The sequence below is a fragment of the Lottia gigantea genome (assembly GCF_000327385.1).
Source record: "Lottia gigantea unplaced genomic scaffold LOTGIsca_35, whole genome shotgun sequence".
NCBI classification, from domain to species: domain Eukaryota; kingdom Metazoa; phylum Mollusca; class Gastropoda; family Lottiidae; genus Lottia; species Lottia gigantea.
In genome coordinates, this window is record NW_008709190.1 from 711,322 (window position 1) to 738,481 (window position 27,160).

The 27,160-nt window shown below is 32.2% G+C and overlaps 1 protein-coding gene across 1 annotated transcript in view; it reads right to left on the reverse strand.

Moving 5' to 3' along the window:
* The window catches only part of LOTGIDRAFT_162645 (hypothetical protein), a gene marked incomplete at both ends in the record, with an annotated part of 33,839 nt that extends 17,896 nt beyond the window's left edge, over window positions 1-15,943 (reverse strand). The window contains 2 exons of the mRNA XM_009058655.1: window positions 2,696-2,757; window positions 15,859-15,943. Of these exons, the coding sequence (XP_009056903.1) occupies window positions 2,696-2,757; window positions 15,859-15,943 (147 nt within the window). The remainder of the gene's footprint in view (window positions 1-2,695; window positions 2,758-15,858) is intronic.
* Window positions 15,944-27,160: the final 11,217 nt, after the last annotated feature.

Here is a 27,160-nt window from a genome sequence, read left to right on the forward strand (position 1 = left end):
GTGCTCATCTTTTACCTAATACTACTTCATCTACTTTTATGGCAAACAAGGTTTGAAACAAGGATACCTACTTTCACCCCCATTCATTATAGTAAGTGACAAAAGTATGAGAAATGTATTGACCTCATTTTAATATCTGTGCATTATGCTCAGATTTAGGGACGTCGAAATTTGAGCCTTCAAAAAGTGTGTCAAGAAATATCTGCATTTGAATGTTAAAATGGCGTATTTTTAAAGAAATTGTGTAATTTTCATAAATTTCTAGTACTTCTGAAGACTATATACATATATTCAAGACTAAAATCAACCCCCCTAAATGGCACAACTATCCCTTTAAAACAGATTGGCAGTGAAATATTGTGCCAAGGTTAAAATACATTAAATTTATTATGTTTAAGTTATTAAAACAGGTTTTAGCAAAAACTGCACCTTTAACGCATAGAAAATTTCAACAACGACAACTTTCTTTTTGTCCATAAGAAGATTCTAAGTAAACATTGAAAGTTTAGAAGTGATTTAAAAAGATTACTCAGACAGATCCGAGGGAAGGACTAAAACTTTTTTAGGTCACAGTAAAAGTCTTTTATTGTTATTTACTTGTTTCGTTTCTGGAGTAATTCAGTAAATATCAAAGGTCCACTTAATAGTTTACCTCCCAAATATTCCCTCAGGTGTAGTGACACTCAACTAGTAATTCTATCAAGTTACGAAAAAAATGTCAAAAGAAAATGTCAATGACAAGGTGACAACTCAAATCCAATTACTATACTAGTTCAAATCCACTCAAAAATAACCTCAGAATTATACATCCAGTGCAAAAACAAATGTAGACATTGGTCAGAAACATAGAGCCATAAGCTTATTATTAGATTGCTGCAAGGTGTTTACTGACTAGAAGTAGAATTACAAAATAAATTCAGTGTAATTGAGGCTTACTGTGCATACATTGAAGACATCAGGGGGCATTCATCAGAAATGGAGAAACATTTAGTTTCTAGGAAGGAGTTAACTGACTAGAATTAGAAATGATAGAGAGTTTTACACCCTTTTTTCAGCACCTAATTGGGCTAATGAATTCAGACAAAGACACAGGGATTTTTAACTTGATCCCAGGATCTTTATGTTAATGAGCAAGCACCATACTCACTGAGCCACCACAGCTCCCTACTCTTCTATATGTAAAGGTTTTCTATTGGGGACAATCATATATATACATATGTATAAATGTATGTATATATGTACATTACAGCCAGGTAAATATTATATTTATTGTGTATTTCAGTTGCAAAGTTATAGCTATATTTAAAATGATATGACACAATTATAGAATATAGGCATTCTAGATACCAGCTGTTACATTCATTGGTCCAGAACATAAAGCTCTATTTACCAATCAATACTATATGCATTTCAAATTCCTTTCTTCATTAACAACAGGTTTCCTCAAAAGAAGTGCAACATAACTAAAGAATACACCAAAGGCAACATATTGATCTATTATGCCCTTTTTCTACCAGGACTCTTTGAAAGTGATGCAGTCTACAATGCAGTCACAGTGGCTTGGACTATTTTGGAAAAGTCTTGAATTGATAGTGATACCCAAACACCCATACCAGTAAATATGAAGTTTAAATATATCCAAAAGCACAATTACTTCAAATTCAAATTCTTGATGGGTATACTACCTCTTTTCAATTTTTTAACTTGGCCAAATTCATTAGACTAAGTAATTTTATGCTTAGAAACTTGCTTCAATAATTATTTAGTTTAATAGATATCATCTTATATAGAGATTCTATTCTTAAGTCATGGCACCTGATCCAACTGATGAATATATATACTCTTGTTGTTGACATTGTCTTAAGGTGCGGGCTTCTCTTGAGTTTCAACGACTGCCACGGGTAGACAAAAAGGTTGTTTTCCACAATGTGTATAATCACGTGCAGATGTGCAATTGAAAGGAAAATGGATCTGATTGGATGATGACGGTCTGTCTTGCAGACAATAAAACTATTGGAGACAATTATCAAACTTGTTTGATATTATAAATTCTGTTGGCGGCAAGTGCACACGCAAGATTTTACTCAAGATTCGACAAAGACGGCTTGTCAGCCCGCATCTTTAGTAAGACAGTAACTTCAGCTCCAAGTGGTCGCTTGAGCAGATCTACAGCCAACAACCTTCACCTTCATCAACAAATAAGTTTATCTTTCAATCTTGAAATGAGATGTTTTATGGTAGATATATTTAAATTTAAGACATCCAACTGAGAGTAAATATTGTGTTATTTTGATTAAACCTACTATATGAATGTCAGTGTTATTTACTAACATGTCCTGTTAGAAGGTCATTGCTAAATGTTGAAAATCCTGGCTACACCTTTTGTAAACTTCAAAATCATTCCTACAAAAATAAGCATCTGCAGATTCCATCTTTGGACACTGCATAAATATCGCTATGTGCAAACTCTCTCTTCCCCAAAATCTAAAATTCTAATTTTTATCAATTTGTACCTCTATAATGATTTATCAGTTTTGCCTTTATGATTAATGCTTTAAATGAAATCATACACAATTCCATACAGATCTGTTATCATGGAAAATCCTGAAACTATGAAATTGATTGTTAATTATTTTTTTGAAAGTACACTGAAATACAAAGAATTGAAAATTGAAATATTTTGAAAATGTCTTACCTTGATCAGATGTTTGTTCACCCATTTTGTAAATGTTTTCTTCTGGACTGCATCTCTTTGATCTGAAATGTAAATATAAAATTTGAAAATCAAAAAATTGAGAAATGTGGTCAAAATTGTGTGAGTGACACTCTTTCTTCATATTTCTATCCATGTAACACAACCTTAAAAGGATCGTAAAGAGGCATAGGGGACATTGATAGCATCATTTTGCACCATTCCCATTTTCAGATATCTGTGGTTCCTGTAATTCCACTAAAACTAAATGTTTGATGACGTCACTAATCGCTAAATATCCTTTATGACATATGGTCATTCATGATTAGTGACATCTGAAAATTGGAATGGTGCAAATTAATGCTTTCAGATTCCCTGATAATTACCTTTCAGAAAACCTCTTTACAATTCCTTCAACTATAACATTTTTATTTCTTCAAGAGGTGTCATTTAATCAAAAATTACAAGGACAGATAGTATTGTTGTATCATTCTAATGTTTCTTTAAATTCAAATTCATTGTTTTAATGACAATAACATTTTTGGTGTGATATAGTTTTGTATTGGAATTTAATAAGTAGCAAAAATTCTTGAACATAGAAGTACAAATTTGAAATAATAATTGGATTAGTCATTTCAATTTAATTTAACTAAACATTATAAAAGCCTTGCCACTTTAAACCTAATTATTTGGCAAAATAATATTTGGAATGAATTCAAAGAATGTTGGCTATTTATCACAAATTCCTGATGCAGAATTGACATGGTGGAGTGGATTAACGTAACATTTCTTCATAGTTAGACTGCTAGCCATAACTTACAAACACTGCATGGATGTTCCTTTTTAAAGCATAAATTTAAATATCATTGATAAAAGCATAAATTTATGATTTCTTTATTCAATGAAATACAATTTTGTATGCCAAAATGAAATACAATTTTGTATACCAAAATGAAATACAATTTTGAATGCCACATCATTTGGCCACAAAATATTTACATTTCTTCATAGTTAGACTGCTACACTGCATGGATGTTCCATTTTTAAGTTTTGACAGATATTTCAAGGATGAATTTAAATATCATTAATAAAAGCATAAATTTATGATATTTTTATTCAATGAAATACAATTTTGTATGCCACATCATTGGCCAAAATTTTTTTTTTAGTAATTTCAACATTGGATGTAATCTGTAATTTAATATCTGCATTTTTGATCTGATTTTACATTTTCATTTCCTACTTGCTGACTTGGAAACATATGCTTCAAGAGAAAATCCAAGTGGAATAACTTTACATTTCTTAACCTATGTCCAGCTTATAGCCGTCTTCACAATGTCAAGCTATTACAAACTTTGTGAAGTTCTATAGCACAGTCAGTTAAAGCATTGGTTCTTTACATGACGTCATTTGTATGGTTATGTCAAGCAAATGGAAAGTCTAATGAACTTGAATTAGTCATCTTCACTCATAATTCCAGTCGACCCAGCTGTAAATCGGTACAGAAAATCCAAGAAAGATCAACTAAAGAGGTTTGGTCAAGGACCAGCTGGTAGAAAGGATCCTTTACTGTGAACCTAAGTAAATATTGTTCTTTCTTTCTTTCTTATTACATGGACTGCAATAGTCTTGCTTACATCATGAGGAATGTAAAAAAAAAATTGCGAATACATATATAAGTCCTCTACAGAAATTCTGTAAACAATAAGTTATAATGTTTACTGTCTGTCAAGGAGAGTAATTGGCTGTATTCACTGGAGTATAAGTATAATCTAATCAAATTGCTGCATTCTGTGATTCAAGAAAGATGGCTATTGCAGACAAGGTTTATAAGATTAAGTTCATAAAAGCTTGACATTGTGATGATGGTTTATGGCCAGACCCTAATGTAAAGAAGTATTAGTCACTATGCCTTCATAGCTTCATTAGAAATTTCATTTGTAAAATAGTATGTGGAAATGGGTTTTAAAACAAATTATGGTATATTTTTTTTATATAAACTTCAAATAATAGCTTTTCACTTCAATAAACTCAATGATTTACCCTCTAAGAAGTCTACACAAAAACAAACTGCTGTCTCATCACATTTATTCTATCAATAACTAACCATTTCATCTTAGTCTAGCTCATGTCATTATTAATTGAAATATATTGGAAAGTGTTGAATTTAGCTGATAGGAACATTCAGAGATTTATCTAGAATAATTTCAGGTCAGAGTTATGTCTTGTTTCCCCAAATCAAATTATTGTGATGCAATAATATCCAATTCCTAAATAAATATACATTCGTTCCCATTCTTAAGGAAGTGGTTGAAATAAAGCTTCTACCAATAAATATGATGTATAAGCATCTATAGTGAACACCCCTTCATACCCTTAAGTAAATCTGGTAAAATCTGTCACTGTAAATAACACGTTTGGACGAACAAATCTAGGGTTGACATTAAAGGGACGGGTGGGCCATTCTTTTTGACTAATCATACCTTAGTCTCAGTAAAAGGGAATTTTTTAGCTAAGTTAAACAGCAATTTAGTGTTCACAGTTCATGGTGAAAATTGAACCTTCAAATCCATGTGTGTCAAGAATTATCCACGTTTGAATGTTAAAAAGACAATTTGTCATTCTAAGATACTCTGTGATATATAGAAAAGATATATATAGAAATAATGAGTCAAATTTCTAGTTTGAAATATTTTTGCAGAAATTATGCGATTTTTGTACATTTCTAGTACTTCTGAAGACTATTTACATATATTCAAGACTAAATTCAACCCCCAAAAATTGCGCACCTGGCCTTTCAACATACATTGAGAAGTAATATTATATGTTCCTAGACTCTAGCTACTAAGGTCTATATATATCAATTTTATTATTTGGCAACAAGGACAGTAATTCAGGGTAAAGCACTTGAAAATAATTTTTTTTCATATTTTTAGAATATACCAAGTTTTCTCAAAACTGGTTGAAAACTGCAGATTTTAAGTTATGTAGTAGAAAATGAGAACAGATGGATAGAAGGATAGTGAACTAATAGCTGTTCTTGTTTGAAAAAAAAAAAAACAATTAGATGACCATATCTCTATAAGCCAGACTAATATTTAAAGTTATTGAGTTGAGAGAAGATAGACTGAAATGGAAGTAAGAAGGATAAGAACAAGGTGACATTATATATAGTGGTCAGTATAAACATTATTGACTGCTGGTCATATTGACATTCCTTTATATATCTTTCACTTTACATCATTTTACCATTAGAGATTGTAAATATAACCAATTCTAGATATATCTTGACGATATCTCATCTCATGCAGCCTACACATTCGAAACAAAATCCTCAGCAAATCAGCTAATATTGAAACTTATATGGTGTAGGATCAAATAACCAAACTCATTTACAGGCCAATTTATCAAATATGTAACAGAAAAACTTCAAGACCACCTGTGACAAGTCAAAGAATGATATGTCTAAGGTCTATCTGACATACATATACCATTAACAAAGTTTGATTTTATTAACACCATCTAAGGAAAACTCAGAAATTTATTTAATTTAATGACATTGTATCTGCTCTAATCTAGGAAATAAATTTGATATAAACATAAGAAATGGTGTGAATTTAAAGTTAAGAATATGCCATTAAACAGACTGCACGCAATCAATAAAGTCATTAAATAGTGAAATTCAAGAAAGAAAAGATGTCAAGCTGAACACTGAATTCAAACAGATGTCAGACTGAACACTCAATTAAATAAAATGACAAGCTGAGCACTGAATTCAAAAAGATGTTAATCTGAAAACTGAATTCAAAAGATGTCAAGCTGAGCACTGAATTCAAAAGATGTCAAGCTGAAAACTGAATTCAAAAGATGTCAAGCTGACAACTGAATTCAAAAGATGTCAAGCTGACAACTGAATTCAAAAGATGTCAAGCTGAGCACTGAATTGATAGATGTCAAGCTGAGCACTGAATTCAAAATATGTCAAGCTGAACACTAAATTCAAAAGATGTCAAGCTGAGCACTGAATTCAAAATATGTCAAGCTGAACACTGAATTCAAAAGATGTCAAGCTGAACACTGAATTCAAAAAGATGTTAATCTGAGCACTGAATTCATAGATGTCAAGCTGAGCACTGAATTCAAAAGATGTCAAGCTGAGCACTGAATTCAAAAGATGTCAATCTGAACACTAAATTCAAAAGATGTCAAGCTGAACATTTAACTTCAGGTTGAGTAATAGATGTCAAAATAAAACTATCAAGGAAATCATAAAATCATAATCTTTGATCTGCATATTTGTTAATGTCATAATTTCTATTTGAAGAAATGACCTTTTATCAGATTAATCAAATGATAGAAACTGAAATGATCTTTAGCAAAAGACCTGTTCATTCACAATCAAAATAACAGATAGACACAGTGTAAGTGTCTCTCTGAATTTCAGTTTGATGTTATGACTATATCATCAAGAATTCAAAACAAAGTAGGTAATGTATGCAATGTAAAATATGTAGTTGCTGTCAAAACTTTTTTTCTATGATTAAAGTTATGTTTTACAGTTTTATGACAGTGTCTCTATGTATGAAATATGTAAAGTGAATGAATATATTGGTCTATTAAAGCGTTAAGTCAAGTGTTAGTGTTAATAGTCAATGACCATCACATCAGAGTGTTATTGTAACTGACCGCTGTCACCTTAAACTGTCATTGTTTAAAAGCAGGACTATGTCCAGTCAGCCATGAGATAAACAATTTTTAATTTGAATCTATATTTCATTGATATAGAGAGGGAGGGTCCTGATGAATGTATTCATTCAATCATACTAAAACCTTATATATCAAAACTAATGATTTTAAAGGGACAGATGTGCCATTTTGAGGGGTTGATTTGAGTCTTGAATAGTCTTCAGAAGTACTAGAAATGTATAAAAATCGCATAATCTTGGACACACATTGACTTGAAAGCTCAAATTTCGACAGTGAGCTTTGAACACTATTACTGATTGGTTTAGCTAAAAAATCCAATTTCTGAGACTAAGGTAAGATTGGTCAAAAAAATGGCCCACTTGTGCCTTTAATGACATTGGTTTTGGTATTACTTAGAAACCATGTGGTATTCAATTGACTTTTGCCTTTTTGCAAATTCATATGACATGCTTCTATCCCTGTGAAAAAGTTCTGCTTTGCAAATAGACATAGACTTTTCATTTCATTGATTTTCTTTGCAACAAAAAACATTAAAAGCAATCATTGTATGTAAAGTCTATACAGTCTAATGATTTTCCCCACTTATCATCATTCTAAACAGTTCTGTATCATTATTAAAAGCCGTCAAATGATGGATCTACTGTGTATGGACAGAGAATTTTGTAAATTTCTCAATTGTGTGGGTCAAAGGTCAATTTCCACATCAGAACTTTTTAAATTGTTTTGAAGGCATGTCCAAAAATTGTCTCATTAAGATATCTGTAGCCTGCAGTGATCCGACACTCACTAATCACATTATCAAATGTGGTCAGCCTGTACAAAGGTCAAAATCATTGATCAAATTAGAATATTGATTTGTGCATGACTTTTTGAACTTTAAACTTCAATCAAACAGGCCGACACATTGTCCAAGGATAAAAGATTGATCAAAACCAGTTCAGGAAGGGTAATTAAAAGTCTGACTTAATGGACATGTCCACCATGATTTGTCAAGTTGATCTTTTTATAACCTCACAGTGTGAAGCTCACAATAAGTCAGGACATCTCCCATCATCTGGATAAACCTATTGAGAACCATTTCAACTCTCCCAACCATTCCCTCGCAGATATGAAGGTGGCGCCCATTGAAAAGGTCATCGCAGAAGAAGACACCAACCCTAAAAGTTTAAGACTATACAGGGAGAGCTTTTGGATGAACCAACTAAAAACTATTTCGCCCTGTGAACTAAATATACAGTTTGATTCTCAAATAATCCCATTTGTTGCTCCATTCAATAACATCTCTTGCCAAGCATCCCGAATTATCAAAAGGTACTACACAGAGTTACAAAATAAATTTCCCACTATTTTTTACAAAATAGCTTATTCGAAAAATAAAAATCTACAGGTTATAGTTGTTCGTGGTCGACTTGACCCCACCGATGATGTAGAGTGATCTAATAGAATTAAATATTCTCATTTTCATTGTCTTTGTACTATATAATTGTCTAAAACAATTTACTTTCTATACCTGCAGCCATTAATCGCTTTTCTTCATTATTCCAGAAAATTTGAAGCAGTCAATGTAGATTATAAGTATTATGAATTTCTTTATTAGGTCCAAGAAGATTTATAGGATAACCGTTATGATCATCTTTGATTTAGTTCATTGCATATTAGCATCACAATTATTGTAAACATAACTTTAACCCTGTGCCAGTGCCTTATATTGAATAGTAACTGGTCACTCTTCAATCACCCTAATCAATAAGTCAGATATATTTTTTATAATTCAAATAATTGTCTTGCTATGGCTTGAATTTTCAATTCAATTCAAGTATTTAATCTTTGATATTGTTCCTGCATGCTTGAAAACAGTTGCACTTGATTTTGGAAGCTAAAATTCATTTAAATTATTTGAGACCAGTCAAATTCCCCCTAAAGTGGAATATTGATAGCTCAGTCAGTAGAAAGTTGAATAGTTGTCTGTTATGCGATTAGGTGACGTTGATTCTGATGCCTGTTTCAGTGCTTCTGTGAGGCCTCTGGTTTCAACTTTCACCCCCATTCACTGATGTATTGAACTGCAGATAATACTAAAATATCATTGTATCCCTTGTTTCAATTTCAAAATACCCTATAAAAATAAGCAGGAGACACACAGATCGATCAAATTGTCTGAACATGAAGTCAGAACAAACTTGCAGGCTTTTTATCCCTCTAGAGGCCTGCTGTTGAGCTAACATAATCAACAAAAGGGTGTCTAGGTTTATCATCCAGTTGCTACTCTTCTATCATGCTTGAGATTTTTTTTCCTATCATTGAGTTCTTGAGATGTGACATCCTTACAGAAATAGTTCTTCCATCAACAAATTAGCTGAATGAGTTCCTCATTTGTGTAACAAATATAAGTTTAGGCCACATTAACTTTATAGGTATTTAACATTAAAATAACTGCTAGACCAGCCAGTGTTATTAATACACTATGTCAAATCAGGTCAGATTTTATTGACAGTAGAGGTCAAGAATGAATTAAATATCTTATCTTATGATAAAAACAATGACTAATAATTAAAGATTATCAAGATGAACAGACTGAGCATAAAACTTTCAATAATCATCCTGTAACAAATCAGATTTTAACTCAAGATTATTTCTGGAAGTTCATCCCTATTCAAATCTTTTGGAAATGGCTTTGAGCGAATTATCTTAGCCATTACCAATTGATAGTTGAATTAACTTGAATATTGAGGAAAGATGATTTATTAAAGATCAGCAGACCTTTGTACAAAGACTCAATGGAAATTAAATCTTCCACTTGATGATTTTCCTTAAATCAGGTTCATCTTACACTCAGGGCAGACTCCCTATCCACGTGACCAATCGTACCTTAGTCTCAGAAACAGAAATGTTTTAGCTATATATCAGTCAAAGTGTTAACAGCTCACCATCGGAATTTGAGCCTTCAATTCCATTATCTGACAGAATTATCTGTGTTAGAAAGTTAAAATAATGACAATATAAACAAGACATAATATATAGAAATAGAAAGTGAAATTCCTAGTTTGAGGTATTTTTAAAGGAATTATGTGATTTTCACACATTTTTAGTATTTCTGAAGACTCTTTACAAATATTAAAAACCCAAATCAATTCCTGAAAATGGCCGCACTCTCCCTTTAAAGGGTTAGTTCACAAAGGTTCCCTTGATAGCATAATAATGATCATTCAAATATTTGTAACATCACTGACCATCATGATTTCTATTTGGTCAGACCATCTTAGAAGACAGAGAGTAATAATCTGCTTGATTGAATTTGTCTGAAGTGTCTTTGTCTGTTGATTTTACCAATTGTTGGTCAAGATCCATGCAACAAAGCTTGTGCTTGAAACTTTATAAAATAAAATAGATTTAAATGAGAGTGCTAGTGGTCTGTACTCAGACAGTTGTTCTAGATTTTAATTTAGTTTAGTAATAATACATCTGTCAACAATTGTTACATCAGACAATGACTTGCATTTATTAAGTTCATCATGGACAAACCTTCACATTTTCCACAGGTTTCAATGAGAAACTTTATATAAAATGCTTTAAAGGTCTCAAAATAATCAGCTTAGTAGAACTAATGGTAAACTAAATAAGCTCTTCATTAAACTCTTATCAAAATGAATATTTAGCTTTTGGTTTGTAGGCCTACTGAAGCAACGGATTATATTTTCAGAAGCTTATTAAAGGGACACGTTCATCATCATTTTGGGGGGTTGATTTGAGTCTTGAATATATGTAAATAGTCTTCGACTACTAGAAATTTATGAAAATCACATAATTCCTTCAAAAATTTCTCAAACTAAGAATATTTTTTCCTATTTAAATATTATGTCTTTTCTTTATATGGCAGTGTATGATGAAAAGACGACTTGTCTTTTTAACTTTCAAACACGGATTATTCGTGGCACAAATGGATTTGAAGGTTCAAATTTTGACAGTGAACTGTGAACACTAATACTGATTAGTTTAAAGCTTAAAAATTCTCTATTCTCGAGACTAAGATATGAAAAATGGCAAACCTATCCTCTTAATGACTCTTAATGCAGATATTACACATTATATCAAAATATCACTGTATGATTTTGATGGCAATATATTCTAACTAACAAACTCAAAAGTGAAGTGCACAATAATATGTAATCAAAGAAAAACAAAATAAACAATGAAACCGTTCATTAAGGAGTGTAACAGCCTAAGGCACAGGATTGTCATTAAATATATGGTGTTGAAAAGTAAACATGGATTTACAGTATGCAGTCAGAACAATAGAAACCTTACATATTGATTAAAGATTTATGTATATTATGTAAACATGTTCTGACTGTTGTTTTGCATCTTTATATTGTCAAGCCATTACAAATGTTGTACTGCAATAGCCACTGTATCACAGAAGTTTGTAAATGAAGCCATTTGATTGGATTACATGTTAGCGAATACAGCCAATCAGAGGCCTCTACAGAAAGTCTGTGAACACAAAGCCATAATGTATATGTATATATCCTTTTTAACAAGAGCTCTGATTGGCTGTATTTGATGGCGTACAATCCAATTAATTCAGGGCTTCCATGATACAAGAATAGTGGATATTGCATTCAAGGTATAAGTACGAAGTTCATAATGGCTTGATATTGCAAAGATGGGGTTTTTGATGTTGTGAATTTCTTGGCATTGTTTCTCAAAATATATCATAACTGATGAGTGTTGCTAATCAATAATTTTAAAAATGACACACTTATTTCATCTGAAGAAACAGGGTCTTAGATAAGTACTTATTAGGACATTGGCTAGACAAATAGGACAATAATCCTCTACAGCATAAATATCTATGTTCATACGAATTACTATTTGTTCCCTGTTTTATCTTTCTATTTTTAAAGTAAGTTTAGAAAATGGTTGAAGATTTGATAAATATTTACATCAAGGATGAAGAAACATTAAACACTTACCTTAGTAATACAAAAATGTCACCACCCACTTAATAAACACTCTTTTAAAGTGTCATTACCACGTAAAATTTTGAAGGATTAATATAGTTTACCATCAATTCTATTGTCATTATATTAACATCTTACAATATTTATGCAACTCAAAGGTTAAATTACTGATAATATATATATATATATATATGATTTGATTATAATCTTAATTTCTGTCAAGTCTGAATTTGAGAATTTTTAGCTGTGAACTGCCATGAAATTTTTACGATTGTCTAAGTTTTTTTTATGTGTATCAGGAACACTAATAGCATCAATTTTCAATCAGATGTCTGAGGATCCTGCAATTCAACTGAATCTAAGTGTTAAATGGCACATTAATCACAAAGGCCCTATTTGATACAAGCATATTTAGAGAATTTTAGAATACCTCTTTACAATCCCTTTCAGTATTTTTGAATTTTAAAAGATTTCATTTTTACACAACATTTGTCAACAAAATTGCCAGAAACATTTTGAACATACTAGTTTAATTTATCTTGGCTCGAACTTATTATGAACCTTCACTTCATAAACTTTGGCTGAGTAGTTTCAATATACCATTGATAGCCATCATAGAGTAAATGTACAATAAGAAAATTTTGAATAGAAATATATAGTGAGATAAGAAAATAAGATAAAATATTATAATATATTCATAGATTGACTATAGTGGAGATACTATAAGATATATTACCTACTCAAATCATAGAGGCAAAGAATAAATGTTTTTAAAAGATTCACAAGATGGCTTTTTACATTAAGAGATTCAGGAGCACAACAATACGAAGAGCTTGTATTCCTTTTCACTTTTTTTTTCATGTTCGTTACAAAACTCAGCAATAAAAATAATTTTGGCAGAATTTTTTAATACTGATGTATTTAAGAAATTTCTTTGCCATCATTCTATATAATTTCAGAAGCATTTGATTTTGAACTGAGCAATGCAATGCAAATATGAACTTTAAGGGGATTCTGTCTGTAATCATATGACTCTTTATCTTACTAGTCTATTGAACCTTTACCAGTTGGTCCAGGGCATGAAAAAAAAGTTTGGCTTTATTGCTTCCCTAGTTGTGCAAAGAAATATGACAATTTTCCAAAAAAATAACTAGAATTGGCAGTTTTAAATATCTATCATATAGTTTGGTTGCAGTTGGCAATTATTCTGTTTCCTATATCAGCTGAACATGCAGAAATCACATGAATGCATTATAACGTGAACAAAATATTTCTGAAAAAATGAACTGAAAAAATTCTATGTATATTTTATTACATATACATGTATGTAAAATCAAAATCTTAAATTGCATATTAAAACCATCCATCATAAATTGTGTGTTGAAATGTCAAAAAAGTAGTTCATCAAGTTTTAAAATATAACTGTCTCTCCCTCCCAGTGCATTATCTAATTTCAAAATTATTTATTACATACTTCATTTTTTACCAAAAATATGTTTCTTATTACAGCATTATGCAATCCAAGATGATACTTTTCAGATTCATACAGAAAAACATGTAATGTATCAAATTTTTTGAAAAAAAGACAACCTTTTAGCAAGAATTAAATTACGTTAAAGGGACAGATTTGAGTCTTGAATATATGTAAATAGTCTTCAGAAGTACTACAAATGTACAAAAATTCCTTCAAAAATATCTCAAACTAGGAATTTCTTTCCTATAGTTGTCTTTTCTATATATGGCAGTGTCTCAAGAAAAGTCGACTCGTCTTTTAAACTTTTAAAACATGAATAATTCTGGACACACATGGATTTAAATGCTCATATTTCGATGGTGAGATGTACACTATTACTGATTTGCTTAACTTAAAAAATCCTGATTTTAAGACTCAAGTACGATTGGTCAAAAATGTTGCACATACACCTTTATATTAATAATTTGTCAGATTTAATGATAAAACACATGTATTAGTTAAAAGATACATATTGTTACCATATTGAAAAGATACATATATTCAAACAATTTATCAGATTTTGGACACAAAGATGTCTATGATATTCAGATTTAATCAACCCTTTATTGCATCATGATATTATTACACCAGTGGGTATTTGACAAAATAGCCAGTCCAGTAATATTATAAATTATTGACTGATAGTTCTCAATCAACAATACAATATTATACCTATATTGTCACCTATAACTATCATATTATACCAATGACTCATAGTTTCACATCACCCTACAATCTACTATTGGTTAGATCAGTGTAGGCCTACTAAATCACAATTATTGGAATTCGAGCATGTGAGAATACCTAGAAAATGCAGTCATGGTTTTTCCAGTACAATTCTATGAAATTAACTCAAAATGTGACATGCCTTGAGAAGATAATCTGGATCTCAAATTTCCACTATTCAATTTAATTGTGACATATCAAAAGTGAATTTAACATTTTAGATCACAGATTCAATTTCTTCAGTACAAATGATCATTATTAATCAAAATCCATTAGTCAATTGCCCATCATAGAGTATCTAGACATACAATTGAAGTATTTATGTAGAATATATCTAGGTATATATAGCCCAAATCAATATTTGAACATTACCAGCTCTCAATTATAAAATAATAGCCCTGTTATTCATGATATAGTCTATAGATATAATATCATTTTTTTATTCTATTCAATATTCATATGATGAATAATTTTATGGACGAATATTAATTGCTCATTCTCTTATATAGCTACTGGCAGGCATGAAGCAGAATTTCTATGCCATAAAGTATTTGATTAAAATGATATGAAGAGGACACTTTCCAACTAATTTCAAATTTGGCTGCCCTGTCCCCTGATACTGATGTATCAAAGATTTCCTTATCATCTTAAAAAACCTAGAAAGTAAGGTGCACAATATAAAGAAAAGTCATTTTCGTGTCAGATCATGTTGATTTGTAGTATCAATAAAACTATAAGATGCATGTTTTGAGTTCAAGTATCTGTTTATTGCCTGTTAGGTCACCAATAAATACATCATGTAATGCATGATAAAATAACTGAAACATGAATAACACAGTCATATAGCATAAATATTCACCTGATACTAAATATTTCCTTAAGTTAAGAATTCTTTACTTTCATAGAAAGGTATAGACATCTGAATACAGTACTTGCTATTTCATCACTTTTCAGAACAAAATCTGACATCTAATTCATCTACAATTCAACATCTTGAGAAAGTCTTGACTTCCACAGACTGCTTTTTATGAATTAATTGCAGGGGAGCTGGATTTCATATTTTGAACTCTGTCAGCTTCTCCACATGAATTGTTTATTAGCCGCTACCTATGTTTTGCCAAATTTTTATTTTAGATTTCGAATTTCGTTTTGTGGTTAGGACCGTTTGGTACTTGGGTTTTTTATGTGTAAATATTGGAAACAATTGAAACTTAAAATTGCAAAATAGTGAACTTCTTAATTAATATCACATAACCTACCTGTATCTTTTTTCCTATTTTCTTCATATTGGATCATAGGACTAGCAGTCCCATCACTCGACATAAACCCATTTTGAAAAGCCATTACTGAGCAATAGTGTAACACATTTCAGTTCATACTGCAGTGTTAATGACGTTTGAAATCAATCATACACAAATTGAGTAATTGATGTTTTACACTTTTAATTAGTACCACTCTTTAATTAACCAATCTGATTAACAATGGGATTAGTGAATTAATAAGCACTGCACAATTTATTCACAGGTGTACATTTAATTTAAAATATTTCATTTATTTAGCCAACACTCATTTGCCTGAACACACTTTAGGCACACTACTGGCTATGACAAGAATTTTAATCCACAAATATATTCACAGTAAAAGCCTAATAGAGAAATCTTGTTTTACTTCAGTCCTTCAGTTGGTAAAGAACATTAAAAACCAGTTAGACTGGCAGATTTAGTCAAGTTTATACATAGGTCCTAGGAATGCATAAAGTAAATGTCCCATAAAGGGAGAGGCAAGCTTTGGGCTAGCATACACTCATTTCAATAGGTTGACGTATCAAAAGGTATATAAATAGACAGGATTTCAGTGAGTGAGAGAGACACTCAGCTGTCATATTATTACCGGCCTGGTTGGTTGGATAGGGTTTATTGAATGAATAACATTATAACAAAGGCTACAACTGACAATTGGGTTTGTTTACTGTATTCATTTTCTTGACATTATTACTAGCTAGCAGACGAATTTTTCTTATTATACTACACTCTACCCACGTTTTATCTTCTCACTCAGTAACTGACAGGCAATCTGATACAAAGTAGAAGTAAACTGGTACTGTGCCATCATAAGCAGAGAATTTGGCCTAGTTTCTACAAAAGGTTGATTAATGGAAACCACAGCCACGTAGTACATTTCATACCAACATTTTGATTGAAAACAAAAAAGACAACATCTTGTCTTGGTGTAGTAAGAAAAGGGGGCGTGTCACTTAATACGTCAATGAATTGATTTCCATTATTCCTATTTTATGTTTTTTTACCCACGTGAGTTTGGACTCATCATGGTGGATTATTGATTTGAATAATATATATGGCATGAGTAATAAACCATATTTATATTCAGACATTTTCTCTGGCATATTAATGCATTGTCATGGACAATGTGACAAAGAAGCTAGTGGACAAAAGAATTCAAATTCTTACCTGCAATCCGTAGAACGGCTCGATCTGCCGGGTCAAGCTGTAAAATGCAGAGGGGTAAATTTAATGTATCCTTATTTTCCCATAATTTATCCATTATTTTGATGAATCTGTGTGTTCACTTGTCTTCATTATGTACTCCACTCTTGAAGTTTTAATGGTTCAACATCTGTTGGAATAAATTAGAAGAATGGTAAATTCAATAAAACAACAAATCGGGAACATTGAAATTTCACAATTCAGAATACGCATGACAGTTCGATAATTTCACCTTACACGGCTGTTGAAGAGAGCTTATTTCGAAATTGTGTTCACAGACGCGTGGAAAATTATCTAATATCCCAAATACCTCAAAGATATCGTGAACGAACCACGCAGTACTATAGTGTAGAAATTATTCACAGACAGCTCTTTGACAATTCTCAGAACATGGCCGCTCCATTGCTTCGAGTACCAACAATTCTGGAGTTATGGCCCTTTCATGTCAATCTATTCACTCCCTACAAGAATTATAAGGATAATTATATTTTAATCAAAAACACGACTATCAAAGATTTTTTCATGCCTGAAAATTAAACCTATACTTATTTCACGTATTCTAAAAAATTGTAAAAAATCAAAGACAAAAGCAAAGAGTTTTTACTAAAGTTTAAGTAATTACGGAGGGTGATTGGAAGATTGATGTAACAGCGGGATGCAGGTTGCAGTGACTGATTGTCTTTCGTCAATAATCAAATTAAGGCTATCAGAATGACGTTAAACGTTTTATCTCACGGCATTGGTAAAACCTTTTAACCTTTAGAAATTAAGCTTAGGGCCTACTTTGCTTTTTGTTAATAAAATTCAAGCCATTTTGAATTATTTCTCTACAAAATGTAATTATTACCATTAGGCCAAGGTTAAGCCAACTTATAGTCTCTGCCAAATAAACATTGTCTACAGCTCAACCTATCAATTGCGAATGTATAAGACCTCAATAATTTGCGATTCACAAGTTATTTAATGGTGAATATTACCGTTCTTGCGGCGATGTAATTGGGTGATATTATATCAATAAGATAAGGAATTAAACTAGAAATAGCACGTATCTATCAAGACAAGAGTTAATAGTACCACCTTAATAAACATAATCAAATTCCTTCTATTCATATTAATCTTACTTGGCAATCTGCTAATCAACCCATCAATCCTACATAACATGGTTAAAATTCTTTATATATTTCCAATGTAGTGCAGAAGAACCGTAATGAGAAGAACCGTATCCAGTGTTGAAACGAGAATCTGAAGTGTTGTTCGTCTGCTATACTCAATAATAACGAACTTTCCAGAGATATTAAAACATTGTAATTGTACATATTGAGCTATGGCCATGGCTGAAAAGGGGATTTTATTTTTTTTGCTAAATGTCAAATACCGTGTTCGTTTCTGATTTGAAGGCCTATATGATGATTTCAATTTTACATTATGATACTATACTAATTATAACACCTATAGTAAGTATATGTGCAAAAAGAAATAAAAGTCAACCATACAGTTACAGTAGCCTATGTGCAAATAATATTAAAACAAAATATTCGGACTGAAAGAATTCAAAATATCAAAATGTAGCCGATATTCAAGCTAAATTGAAAAAAGTTTTAATATAGTATAGCCAGTATACCAGTCCAATTGGTAGATAAAAATCTGGATATTAGGTAGGCCATTTGTTGTGTCTCATTACGTTATTCTCCTTGTTGATTTTCCTATGATTTTATTCATTGTTTTAAGCATTGAATATATACTTGTTGACGAGTCGTCATTTTAACATTCAATCGCGGATAATTCTGGACACACATGGATTTGAAGGCTCAAATTTCAACGGTGAGTTATGAACACTATAACAATATTGGCTCAGCTAAAAAAAAATCCGTTTCTGAGACTACAGTATGAATGGTGAAAAAATGGCCTACCTGTCTCTTTAAGACTGGAAATTAGAAAACATTTTTCAAGTTTCTAAACTTAAAATGTAGCTTAAATTTAACTCGTCCAGATGTTCATATGTTATCTTTCAACCATCTGAGAATTTTGGTTGAAAAACAGATGTTATGATTTAACTTGCATTTAAAAACAGAAATTAGACATAAACATGGGGTATTTTATTGCTACTTTTTTTTCAAAACCAAAGAAAAGTGTGAAATTGGACGAAGTTTAACTGCTCATTTTACTACACTTTAAAACAAAATAATGATAACTTATGTTAAAAGGGAAGCAACTGGTGTAGAATACATAATCAAGACCACAATAAAATGATAATCTCCAGTCAATCAAAATGATCTCCCAAGTTTCATAATGGGTCTCTTGACATAAGTCGGTCCAAATTATAAAATCGGAATTCAATTTCCATTTCTCTACAAAGCTACTGTACATGTATTTAGCGTTCTGGGCCCATTTGCGAAAATGACACCATTACTAATAAAAAAAATGTATTTCCCTGGAATTACGGATACCGTAAACGTGGAACGGGAAATCATTTTGGTGCTAATATAAGTTCTAAATGCCTCCGATATTCATACTAAGTCTATAACATTTTCTTTGATTTTGGGAAATACTTTAGTTCTGAGCGTTTTAACGGAGAATCTCCTATTTCTTGTTCATTTTGTTCAAACCCGACGTTTTTGTCTATAGTTTTCAATCAACCAAAATTGAAGTCAAAGGAAGAGTTAAGGTAATCTATCTTGTAAATAAAACTAATATCAATGTTATTTGACATTAGAGGTAGGATATGTGACACCTTCACGTGGCGAGGTCAATTGACATGGGATTATATCAAACTGTTTACACTCCGCCTTATATAAAATGTCATCAGTTCAGATACGTTCTCAATGTAACTGTATATATCGTAATTAAACTGATGCGTTGGAGTAAATCTCAAATAGCTTTTTCCACCAAAAAAAGAGTCCATTTTCTAATAATTCATATTAAACTGACCGTTTCACCTGGCCCGAAACTTACAGTCTATAGTCTCTGATAGACATTTTGATGGTTAAAGGAGTTTCAATTCCTACTTATTTTTACATATTTCAAAATTTGCAAATGAATATGCCCGATATTTTTTTCTTTTAATATTTGTTTCTCTTTTCGCTCAGCTTTCAGATCTCTGACCATAACAAGTCTCATGAAGGAGACCCGTTGTGATTAAAATGTAGATAAATATTTGGGGGGAGGAGTGGGGGAGTGTTTGCGAGTAGGGCCTCAGAATTGTCAAACGGGGAGGTGGACCACAGGCTATATTCATTCCCTTATGTAAACTGGTAGGAAATATGGGGTTTGAAATCGGGCCAGCCTTAGCACCCCCATCCCTTCTTCCACCAACATCCCTGTCATCAAATTTGTTTAAAATACAATCAAACTCATCTATCTTCATATAATATACTTTGAGATGAAAATAACCACAAAACCAATTTATATCTCAATCTTGCCCGTTTAAGATGTAATAAAAGAAAAAGTTAATGTTTACAATCACCTGTATGTAATGAAACTAAACTGAACTTGGCTAGATACTCTGAATACTAAATCAAATTGAAGATTGTCTGTTATTTTCTAAACCTGCGCGCTGAAACGTGCAATGAATTTAACGTAAAGGTTTTCCGTTTAAACCAAGCTTGCATCTGAATTATAATGATTCCCTCCCGGAATGTATAAATGCATTCGAATTGTTTCCAATAACGATTGATGGAGTCATAATTTACTTTGAAGCATATTGACCTTGGTGTGGTTGTCATTATTGTAGGTTTTATTATATGTCACTTTGCCCGCAATAGTTAAAAGCTTATTTGCTACCTGTGACAGTTTTCATAATCAAAGGCCGATGCCTTGTTCGCCTTCAATCAAAAAAAGGTACTTTATAAGTATTCTGAAGGGCAGTCAGGGACCGATGACGTTATGCAAGTTAGGGTGGCAAGAACTTTAATTTGTTATACCTGTCTTAAAAGTAATCCTTCAATGACACATAAGAAGCTAACGTTATAGATAAATAAGACAAATTTTATGGATAAGAAGTATCTGTTCATAAAAAGTGCCTTTATTGTCTTGGAACATTGTTATAATTGATGAGTCTATACCGAATATAAGAGTCTTAATTGTTAGATCTTATTGCCCTGTTGTCACAGGATACTTGAAAAGTACTACCATGTGCTAGGATAACAGGAGAGGTACTTAGATAGGTTATACACAGATTTCTTTAATTACTTAAAGATTGTGTCATCTTTAATTCAGTTTAGACTCATTAATAATAACAATGCTACAGTCTTAAAGTGTCATAGAAAATATTTGTCACCACTACATAATATATGCTATAACTGGAGATACACGTTTTGTTGGAATATAATTCTCCTCTAGAGTTATAAGCTCTATATCTTGCATATGAACGGATGGAAATTGCAAAACATTTATTGAAGTAAATAAGGTAATTTATACACTCATCGTGAAAGAACGCAGAGGTAAAGCTACCAGCATACGTAATTCATGATTAATTAGCAAGTTTGATTGCATGTCACCCCCTTGAAATTGGATGGCCCCCTGAAAACATTCTGACGGCGACCAATTCCATTACTATAACCAAATATTATACAACATTGTCCCTTCGGATATATTACCTTCCCCTCAAACCTGGCTATGGGCCTTGTCATCGTCAAAGCTAAATGACTTTACATCTTAGAAATCCATATATGATTCATTGGTTTGTAAACAGATTAGTTTGGGCGTAATACTTTAGGTATGAAATAATTCCGTTAAGACTGTATTTGCGAACTTTTCCAGGAAAACTCGGTTAAGATATACTTAAAATGCACTTGTCATGTATTTGTTACCATTCAGAAGTTAGACGACTCCGGGAAAGTTACTAGTAGGGACCCATTGTACTTGATAAATCATCTCTTTCATATCAGCATGAAATGTACTTGACATGTTGGCATACATAGCGTGAAATAATGACTCATAATGCACCGAGTCAGTAAATAATAATATTAATAGATAAGGTGTAATAACGTCTCCTTGACACACTCCCGTATCGAATAAGCTTTTCTGACCAGCATATTACAACTTTTGAGCAAAAAGACTAACAGTGTTTTGGTAAAGTAAAAGTTTTGAAACTAAATTGCATCAAATTAAACACTTGAATTTAAGCTCCACCGGAACACCTGATGCCATTCTACGACTTGTTTAGTCCACTTTGCATGCCGTTCGGAAATTACACAGCCAATGAAGTTCATTTGGTAGGCTATATTTATCACAAAATTATCATATCTCCAGCAGGCCCGTAGCCAGACTTGTTCGGAAGGGCAAGAAATATATCCGGAGGAGCATTTTTTCAGGGATGGATGGTGGTGTGGGGGAGGGAGGGAGGGAGTGGAGTAGGGGTTTGTTTGCTTCAAAACCGAAAATTGTATTGCCAGCCTTATTTCAGCAATAATTTCATAAGCAACATACTAAACACAGTTGTCCTTAATCCACCTTTAATAGATATGTAATATGTTTAGCCTATTTTATACTCCTATAAGCCTTAAGGCATTGTCTTTGGATAACATTATCAACTATACTAGGCTATATATTTTTACATAAAACAAATTAACGGTTATAGCCAGGATCATTATTTTTATCCATATTTTTTTTATTGTATTTCAGACAGGTCAATAAATGATATCTACATGTATTTCTTACTTTCACTTTCGACTGAAACGACATATACATACAATCGATTCCGAGAAAGGAGGCAAAATGGTATGGTTAGTATACTTCAGGAAAGGGTCCAAAACATAACCCTTATAGACATCACCGTTTAGTCAACGCCGTAAGATTGGACAGTGTGTTACTAGTTTTGTATGAGGCGGTGAAAAATTCGAAGGTATCATCTCCACTTATGCCGGGATTGAACCCTGGACACTCAGTTTAGCGAGCAAGTGTCTAACTCACTGAGCCACTGCGGCTCCCCTCTCGGTCCATACAAGGTTAATCTGCCAAGTGAGGCATGGTAGAAAGATGTAATAGTTTCGGATGTGTCGAAGAAACGATGAAGCCCTATAATCTTATTCCATTAATCAACGTTAATTGAGAAAGTAAATTAAGACATTCCGTCCTTAAAAGCATGAAGCTTTTTTCAACCACAGCATTTCTGATAAGGACCTTTAAAAATATCATTCATATACATTCCAATTGAAAGTATGCATTATTGCGTATTTATATGGGTATACATACATACAATAATATGGAGAATTATATTAGAAGCCATTTAGTGCATAGATAAGACCATACAGACATTGCCACACATAGATTACATATAAAGATAAACAAAAGAAAAAGTTCAGTATTGTATCAAATGATAAATATTTCTAAAATCGACTTACCGGCTTAAAAATTGTTTTATGTTGAAAGAAAAGTGTACACTGCTACTATATCCGCGTGCTGTTTAATTTGAAATGGTACGAGACTTAAAACATAACAAAAATCTTCATTCCACACAATTAAAGTTACTTATGACGTCACCTTTAAGTAAATATACCTTTTATTTCTTACTTCATACAAAATAAAATTCACTTTGTCTTTCAAATTGAGTTTAATGATTAAAAAGAGAAACACACCTTAAATTAGGCCTAGTTATAAAGGTTATGTATCACTCTTTCGATAATAACTTATTTGATATTGTACTGTTAGATCGAGACGACATGTCAATCATTTTAATACCTACTGTTTATACTTACCACAAGTTTGATAACGTAGTCTTTATCAACTGGTAATGATCAAAGGTAAATATTACCTGTATATAGTGCGGTAATCAAATACTGATGATCACATTAATAGAGAGCAGAGATTAATGGGATATCTTTTGATAACCGATAGTGAGTTTTAGGTTTTTGTCATCATTGCTTCTATAGCCGCTTGCAAGCAAAAGCCCTATTTCGAATTTCAGCCTTGTAGCTTTGTGACTTTGCAAGATCGAAATTTATTTGAATATGGGCATCTATTGTACACAATTCATGTGCAGATAGAAATTTTAATTTGAAAACTTACTGGGCACAGCATATAGTAACTGGGGGGTGTATAAAGGAGACAGACTGACTTAATAGGCAAGAAGAGAAGAGGGGGGAGGGGGGAGGGGGTGGGATAGGGGGGAGGGGGGTGGGATATGGCTGAGATTGGTTTGGGGGCGTTAACTTTCCATCTATAACACCACCAATCCTGAAGAGAGTAGGGGAAACTGTTGGGATAAGTAAGTCTAGTCCAAGGGGGTCCTCGTCCAGATGCTTGATTTGGTGCATTTTGAATCATTTTGAAAATGTCACACAATAACATAGCTCGAATGTAGTTCTAACATACATGAAAACTTTTACACCATTTTTTGCACCTTGTTGGAAATGAAGAATAGAGACATGAGAGATTGACTCGTCTTAATATTATGATGACATATGATTCTCCCAGCTATCGTCATTCTTATCAATTTCAAACATAATTTCATGATAAAGTATGCTGTAAAGTAAGCGAGTGAACGAAGGTTTAAGTTAAAGGGACAGTGGCGCCATTTGTTTTTTGACCAATCACACTTTAGTCTCAGAAACGGGAATTTTTTTAACTAAAACTATCAGGAATAGTGTTCACATCTCCCCGTTAAAATTTGAGCCTTCAAATCCGTGGGTGTCCAGAATTATATGTGATTGAATGTTAAAATGACGACTCATCAATTTAAGATACTCTGTGATATATAGAAAAGACATACATCTATATAGTAAAGGTGAGTAAAATTCCTAGTTTAAAATATTTTAAAGGAATTATACGGTTTTCGTACATTTCTAGTACCTATGAAGACTATATACATATATATATCTGTCCCTTTAAGGACACTGAAATAACGTTATGAAAGGATTTCCAATTTGAAAAGTTATATACAATATTTTCATATGTTATATATAGGCCTACTACAATGAAATGAAAGTTATTAACTACAAAATTTAATTAAAACAATTAACAAATTTTACCACTTGTCTCATCACATGTCACAATGATGGTTTAGAGCTAGGGCTTGTAATCTTGATTAAAACAATGTTTAATTGAAATTATGAAAGCACAGGCCAAGTTGAAAATTTAGCGCCAATTATTGCTATGTGCAGAAAAAAGTGGCTAGACAAAATATATCTAGAGTACAATCTGTGTATATAGGGTGTAGTTGAAAAATTTGAAGAAAATTTTAATAACGTAGCATTTGATTATACCATATATATCATATTTCTTCTATTCAAGAGTAATTTATACATGTAATTTTATTCCACTTTCTTTGCTTATGGTTGACGAAGGGGCAATTTGGCCTCATAACATATTAAGAGAATGTTAGATGAGCCCAAAAGTCCAGACCACGCCCACATTTGTCATACTTTCTAATAAGATCATGTCAAAACCCGTATTCGGGACGGGATATGATGGGTTACCTGTACCTTATACAAGAAATCTTTGTTTCTAGTTTGCATGAGTCGTGTTTCTCAATGCACTCTATTCTATCCAGTTTAATTATAGTATTCCGGATGAACGAGAAAAACATTATTATATTGTTCATCCAGTTCATGGTCTCATAATTTGTTTAGCTAATAGTTATTAGCAAACATTGGAGCCTTCATTTGAAGGACTATAGAACTATCTTTATTCCATATTAAAGGATTCGGCACCCGTTTGACCAATTGCACGTTAGTATCAGAAACGGTTTTTTATTTTAGCTAAGATCTCACCGTCGAAATTTGAGCCTTCGATCCATGTGTGTCCAGAATTATCCGTGTTTGAAAGTTAAGATGACGACTCGTATATTTCTTGAGACTCTACCATATATAGAAAATACATAAGCTGCATAGAAATAAAAAGTCCTAGTCTGAGATATATTTGAAGGAATAGTGCATTTTTCGTACATTTCTATTATTTCTGAAGACTATTTACATACATTTAAGACTCAAATCATCCCCCTTCAACAAAAGTAATATTTACTATTTCATCTGTCATACAAAAAGATCAACAGGGTCATTTACCATAAGGAGATGTTTTCGTTCAAACTATCCGACTTTATCTCATAAGCCGTAATTATATAAGGGACTGAACTCGTGAACTTTTAGATACAGACAAACATAGACTTAACCCAATAATTACCAACACCTCCTTTCATTATATTACACAGCATTATGAACTACCAGTCAATGGGTCAATGCCCAACTACTGGCGTAGGTCGTAGGAATATTACAAAATGGGAAAAAGCAAAATTCCAGAATTGCGCCAGAAAATATAGTACATCTGAAGTGCGGAGTATTCGATAATAGCAATGCATAAAGATTAAAAGCGTCAGTCCCACTATATGTAGCTGCGAGTCCCCTTCAAAAAAGGTCCCCCGGTGACAAGTGGACCAGATGTGTTATGTTGTCCGACTCCGATCGCTTGACATTTATTTACAATGCGGATCAAGAAAATATTTTCTGGAGCCACCATAAAATAAAAGTCAATCACAGCGGAAATAACGCCATAAATATTAGAAGGGCGACCAGATAATTCCTTTTTCATTTTGGGAAACAGATGTAAGTTTATGGGCAAAATCAATGTATAAAACCATGGGCATAAACGTTATTCTCACGTCATGTCGGGACATGAGCTTTAGCATCCATCTTGCAAATTGGTATATAGGTTCACAAGATGGTCTGGTACAATGACGAAGTTAGCATTAAGCTAAAGTCTTTATAGCGATGGATCTGATGTATAACGTTAAAAACTCGGTTCCACTTGGTACAAGTATAATGCAATATATTGGCTCATAGACGAGTATGAGACTAATACTCCATGATCATGTCCTATATTGTACTCTAATCACTCTTTTCAATTTAACACGTAGGTCCAAAAATACCTCCGTTTTTGACATTAAAGAGGATATGTTTACTTTCCATCACGTTCAGACGAAGAGAAGTCTTGTTCTATTGTAAGATTCATTAGCCTACATGGTGCAGAAAAGTAGGACGTAAAATTCCACTCATTTCATTTTTTATCTATTTTAAGATTGATATTAATACGAGTGGTGTACATAGTAACAGTTAGTAACAAGAAA